We start from the raw sequence: 6714 nt of genomic DNA on the forward strand, positions 1-6714 counted from the left end.
AGAGAATGGAGGGGCTTGCTGGGTGGGTAGGGCAGCTTGAAACCGTTATGTAATGCTATGCTCTTCACCTCGCCACCACCATTTTAAAACGGTCAGACGTTAGGGTACCACCTCTTGGAAGGCTTTGTCCATGTTTGCGATCATAAAAACACATGGATGTACGTTGCGAGACCAACTCTATTTCCCAGCAGGTCAGGCTGTCCCCTGCTGGGCTGCAGCCGTCCTGTGGCCAGGGCTTCTCAGAGTGGTTATCATTCCTGACATCGGTACTCAGTGAGCTCCCCACTGCGTGCTCCTGAGCTAAAATGAAACCAATAGAGAGAGCATTTGCTGCCTTTGCGATAGAAATGGCAGCTCGGTCCTAAATATCTCAATATGCCTATGGCCAACATTGTAGGAGCCGATGAGAAAAGCCGAATTCGCAAATTACGCTTATTTAGTTATGCTAATGCTGAGTAAATATATCCACGGAACACTTACAGGAATATGCTTTTTAATACTCTGATTTTAGAGCATTCAGATATTTAAAATTCCCTACTGTAAAATTAAAGTGTTCTGGAATTTCTATGTTGATTTATGAGGTTCCTGTCAATAAAATGACTAAAGGATTTATCTGGGTAGATTTGGTGTTTAAACCCTTGTTAACATCTATATTAGAAGAAAATAATGAGCAAATTAATCAACCGTGTTGAAATTTTTATCCCTTTCCCCCTAAGGTCAGGTTGATCATAATTAATAAATAAAAGAAAAAGTATTTGCATTTCCCTAAGCCTGATGTAGCCCATCAGAGAGCGAGGCTCAGTAAACAACATTTTTTACCTAATTGAGACCGAAATACAGTTTAGCATAGTTCATGATATTGTGCTAAACAATAATGATACTCGCATCACATAATACTTCTGTCGTTTTGTTCATGGAGATAATTTTCGTCAAAGATTCTAAGCAAAGGCACTTTTGAAAAAAAATGAACGTGGGGTCAGTACGGACTTCTCTGATTTAGAAGTTGTTAAATCGTTGTGCCTCTCCTCCGAAGACTCCTCCGATCAAGCTGTGTTCCTCACCCCTATTCCTTAAGCCTCTGGGGAAAAGTATCATGGAAGGACTGACACGCCTGAACGGCCACTGGGAGGTCCACAGCTCTGCCCGGAAGAGGGGCGTGGCTCCGGAGGGACGGCCGGTGGTGGGGGAGAAGCCACAGCTGCATTCTGATGGCTGTGGGCTACCAGTCTGGCTCTTGCTTTTTCAGAGTGAAAGCCTCAGGGACCTTGAGGAAACAGCTCCCATCTCCCACCCACATCCCGAGCCCCGCTTTGAGGAAGGAAGAATGCACCTGACCTGGGCAGCTGCTCCGGAGGCCAGAGGGATGCATTCACTCTCGTGGTACTCTTCCTTACAGTCCCGGCAAAAGACGAGCTGCAGAAAACACACACGTGTTAGCGGTGGGCTTGCTGGCTGCATTCGGACATGACACGTCTTTCCTTTTCTAAGCTCATCGTATTCATGCACAGAGAAAGGAAGTTATATTTAGATGGGATTGTTCGCTCTGCACTAAAAAGATGTTCCAAGCACCATAATGGAGATTTAAAGATGGAGTCAGATTTCCTTTCTTCAAGATGTTTCTGGTCTAGTAGAAGACACAGTAATGCAAATAAATGCCTGTAGTAAAGTGTTATGGGGAAAACAATTTCATTCAAGAACTTCCCATCTAATACGTGTTTATGTACATAGAGGATTTATATGTCCATGTTAATGACTTATTTTTGTAATGAAAGCCTTTTATGGAATGAAGAAATGGGCTGTTAGGGGCTAAATTGTGTCCCGCACAATTTTAAAGTCTTTTTTTCCTCAAAATATAAAACTTTATTTTCATTTGTATTTTTTATTGAGGTATAGCTGATGTATAGCATTATATTAATTTCAGGTATACCACGTAATTCAATATTTGTACACATTGCAAAATAGTTGCCATAGTAAGTCTCATTAACATCTGTCACCATAATTACAGAATTTTTTTTCTTATGATGAGAACTTTTAAGATCTACCATCTTAGCCAAAGTCAAATATGCAATATAGTATTTAGTAACTATACTCACTATGCTGCACGTTACATCATGACTTGTTTCACACCTGAAAGTCAGTACCTTTTGACTCCCTTCACCTGTTTCGCCCATTCCTCCACCCCCCACCTCCGGCAACCACCAAACTGTTTTCTATATCTATGAGTTTGGTTCTTGTTTGCTTGTTTTTAGATTCCACATATAAGTAAGATCATACTGTATTTGTTTTTCTCCGTCTGATTAATTTCACTTAGCATAATTCCTCAAGTTCTAACCACATTGTTGCAACTGATAAGATTTCATTCTTTTTAATGACTGAGTAATATTTGAATATATAGGCTATATAGGCTATATGTACACACACACACACACACACACACACTCATTCACCCATCTATAGACACAGGTTATTTCCATATCTTGGCCATTGTAAATAATGCTGCAATGAACCACATGGTGCATATATTTTTTTCATGTTACTGTTTCTGTTTTCTTCGGATAAATATCACGTGATAGTTCTAGCCTTAATTTTTTGAGAAACTTCCACACTGTTTTCCGTAGTGGCTGCACCGATTTATATTCTCACCGACAATGCACAAGGGGTCTCTTTTCTCTACATCTTTCCCAGCACTTGTTATTTCTTGCCTTTTTGATAACAGCCATTCTAACTGGTGTCAGGTAGTAGCTCACTGTAGTTTTGATTTGCATTTCCCTGATGGTTAGCAATGTTGAGTATCATTTTATAAACCTGTTGGCCATCGGTATATCTCAATTTTCTTTAGAAAAATGTCCATTCAGCTCCTCTGCCCGTTTTTTAATCAAATTATTTTTGTTTTCTATTGAGTTGTATGAGTTCTTTATATATTTTGGGTATTAACCCCTATTTAGATACACGATTTGCAAATATTTCCTATCATTCAGTAGATTGCCTTTTCATTTTGGTAATTGTTTCCCTTGCTGTGCAGAAGCTTTTCAGTTTGATGGAGTCCTACTCATTTTATTTTACTTTTTTGGATTTTGTTGCCTTTGCTTTCAATGTCACATCCAAAAAATCATCACCAAGACTGATGTCAAGGAGCTTACCACCTACGTTTTCTTCTAGTAGTTTCATGGTTTCGGGTCTTACACTCAGGTTTTTAATGCATTTCGAGTTAATTTTCATGTACGATTTAAGACAGTGGTCCAGCTTCATTCTTTTGTATGCAGCTGTCCAATTTTCCTAATACCATTTATGCAGAGACTATTCTTTCTCCATTGTATATTCTTGGCTCCTTTGTCACAAATTAATTGATCCTACATGCATACATTTATATCTATTAATCTATGCCTGTCTTTACACCAATACCATACTGTTTTGATTACCATAGCGTTGTAAATTGTTTGAAACCACAGAGTGTAATATCTCCAGCTTTGTTCTTTTTTCTGAAGATTGTTTAGGTTATTCGGGGTATTTTGTAGTTCCGAACAAGTTTTAGGATCGTTTTTTCTATTTCTATGAAAATTATCATTGGAACTTTGATAGGGATTGCACTGAATCTGTATATTATTTTGGGTAGTAAAGACATTAAATTAAAACTTTATCATTAATTCTCTCCATCCATGAGCATGGAATATCTTTTCATTTATTTGTGTCCTCAATTTCTTTCATTAATGTCTTAAAGTTTTCAGGGTACAGGTACTTTCACCTCTCTGGTTAAATTTATCCCTAGGTATTTTATTCTTTTTAATGAAACTGTAAATGGGATTACTTTCTTAATTTTTTTTTTTTGATAGCTTGTTATTAGTGTATAGGAATACAACAGATTTCTGTGTATTGATTTTGTACCCTGCAACTTTACCAAACATATTAGTTCTAACATTGTTTTAGTGGAATATTTAAGGTTTTCTCTATATAATATCATATTCTCTGCAAACAGGGACAGTTCTTCTTTTTTTCCAATTTAGATGCCTTTTATTTATTTTTATTGCCTAATTGCTCTGGCTAGGACTTCTAATACTGTGTTGAATATCAGGCAAGAGTGGGCATCCTCATCTTGTTCCTGATCTTAGAAGAAAAGCTTTTAGATTTTCACCATTGAGTGTGATATTAGCTGTTGGCTTGTCATATGTGGCCTTTATTATGTTGAGGCATGTACCCTTTATACCTTTTTGTTGAGAATTTTGATCATAAATGATGTTGAATTTTGTCAAATGCTTTTTCTGCGTCTATTGGTATGGTCACTTGGTTTTTATCTTTCATTTTGTTAATGTCGTGTATCCCATTGATCGACTTGTAGATATTCGACCCACTTTGCATCCCTGAAACAAATCCTACTTGATCATGGTATAGATCCTTTTCAAGTATCGTTGAATTCGGTTTGCTAATATTTTGTTGATAATTTTTGCATCTATGTTCCTTAGGGTTATTGGCCTATAATTTCCTTTTCTTGTTGTGTCCTTGTCTGGTTTTGGTATCAGGGTAATGCTGACCTATAAAACGAGATAGGAAGTATTCCCTCCTGTTATCTTTTTTTGGAATAGTCCAGGAAGATGATATTAATTCTTCTTTGAATGTTTGGTAGAATTCACCAGCGAAGCTGTCTGGCCATGGATTTTTCTTTGTTGGGAGGTTTTTGATTACTGATTCAGTCTCCTTACTGGTCGGATTACTAATTCAATCAACCTGTACACATTTTCTATTTTCTTCATGATTTAGTCTTGGTAGATTATATGTTTCCAGGAATGTAACCATTTCTTCTAGGTTGTCTAATTTGTTGGCGTATAATTATTCATACTAGTCTCTCATGATCCTTTATATTTTTGTGGTAACAGTTGTACTATCTTTTCATTCATTTCTGATATTATTGAGTCCTATTTCTTTTTCCGTGATAAGTCTAGCTAAAGGTTTGTCAATCATATGTCAAAGTCTTAACACTCAGTACCTCAGAATGTGACTGTATTTAGAGATATAGCCTTCACATTAAGGTAAATAAGGTATAATGAGGTCATTTGAGTGGGTCCTAATCCAATATGACTGGTATCCCTATAAGAGATTAAGACACAGGCGACACATAGACTGAAGCACAACCATGTGAGGACACGATGAGAAGGTGGCCGTCTGTAGGCCAGGGAGAGAGACCGAAGAAGAAACCAACCCTGCCGACATCTGTTCTTGGACTTTTAGCCTCCAGGACCGTGCTGCTTGCCTCCGAAGGACAGCCCATGCAAGACAGGTTTCCTTTGCGTCCTCTTCCCCACAGAAACCGGTTTCTCTCTTTCCCCTTGTCCAATTTCTTGTTTTAATGGCTCATCTGAAAATGATCATAGTCTCAGGACATAATAAACAAGAAAGACAAGTATTACAGGGAAAGGCCTCTTGCACAGATGAGCCACAATCGTCCAGCCGTCACTTTTACAGCATTATAGTCTTATTTTTCTTCGCACCGCAAACTGACTGACCCCCACATTTTGTGGTATATAAACTTTATTTACAGGTTCAGTTTGGTGGGACAGGGGTGTGTGTGTGGATGGTGTTACGCAAATCACCAATACCAACAGGTTTTGATTTTTGACTTTTTTTCCCCCTCCTAACTGAAAGCGAATCCAGTGAATAGCGAATGAATTAGATCTTAGAGCTTCCTCTTAAGTGTGTGTGTGTGGTTTTTTTTTAATGTATTTGCTCATCTCGGGGTGTCCTTCCCACCTAACATTCTGTTCTTACGTGCTATGTTGAAAAAGCGTGGGCTGCACTGTCCAGCCACTTGAGAAGAGGGCTCTGTGTGTGACTTCGCCCCGCTGCTCGCTGCGGGAGCCAGTCTGATCTGCTGGCGCGACAGCGTAAATGCTTCACATCGTATCAGCTAGTGGATGAGATATAAAATCAGTTTCATGGTGGCGGAACACCCTGGAGGTTGATCAGTTTGTCAGAATAAATAGGCCTTTCCTGACACAAAGCCATTAAATTCCCTTTCACACTGGTATTACAAAGAGTGGACTACAAAAATAAATAAATAACAGAAAAGCAGGAGCGCATAAAAAATGAAACCCTCACCACTTCAGTACGGCAAAAGGCAAGCCGGAGCTGAAAGGATATGCTGGCGATAATTTAACGTTAATGCACTTGTTAATTTGCTTCTATTTAGAGAGTATGACTTAAACTGAGTTAGATCATGCAGTGGGCTTTGTACTTAAGTCGCTTGAATCCGTCACACACAAAATGAGGAAGTAGCTAGAAGGTCTTATTTGATCTTGGACACGATGAGGTTTTTAATTACGTTATCTAGAACTGAAGACCGGTCAACAACGTGCCTGAACACAGGCTTGGGCCTTCAGTTCCCAAATTCCCCACGACAAACTCCCAGGGGTGCAATGGGATATTTTAAGTTTTTTGAGGAAACACAGTGACGCTCAGCACATGTTAGATACTATGTGAATGACTAACCCAGGGCAGTTCGCAGTGTTAATGTTGTTTGTGCTTGATGACATCAAATCTGTGTTTTTGGAGGGTACTGTGATAAAACAAAACAAAACAAAACAAAACAAAAAAATTTCCCACCATTACCATATCTACTTGGAACAGGAGATGCTTTATAAGAATAAAATAAAAATTTTTTTTCTTCTGATTTACGTGAACTATTTTTTTTTCCAAATGACTATTCGGCTGCTAAGGCGTTAATTC

The 6714-nt window shown here is 38.5% G+C and overlaps 1 protein-coding gene across 1 annotated transcript in view; it reads right to left on the reverse strand.

Moving 5' to 3' along the window:
* PRKN (parkin RBR E3 ubiquitin protein ligase) overlaps positions 1 to 6714 on the reverse strand; it is an 833405-nt gene that overhangs the window by 23540 nt on the left and 803151 nt on the right. Inside the window, exon 10 of the mRNA XM_015591869.1 lies at positions 1336 to 1413. Coding sequence (XP_015447355.1) covers positions 1336 to 1413 — 78 coding nt within the window. The remainder of the gene's footprint in view (positions 1 to 1335; positions 1414 to 6714) is intronic.

The sequence above is a fragment of the Pteropus alecto genome, unplaced genomic scaffold (assembly GCF_000325575.1).
Source record: "Pteropus alecto unplaced genomic scaffold, ASM32557v1 scaffold195, whole genome shotgun sequence".
NCBI lineage: Eukaryota > Metazoa > Chordata > Mammalia > Chiroptera > Pteropodidae > Pteropus > Pteropus alecto.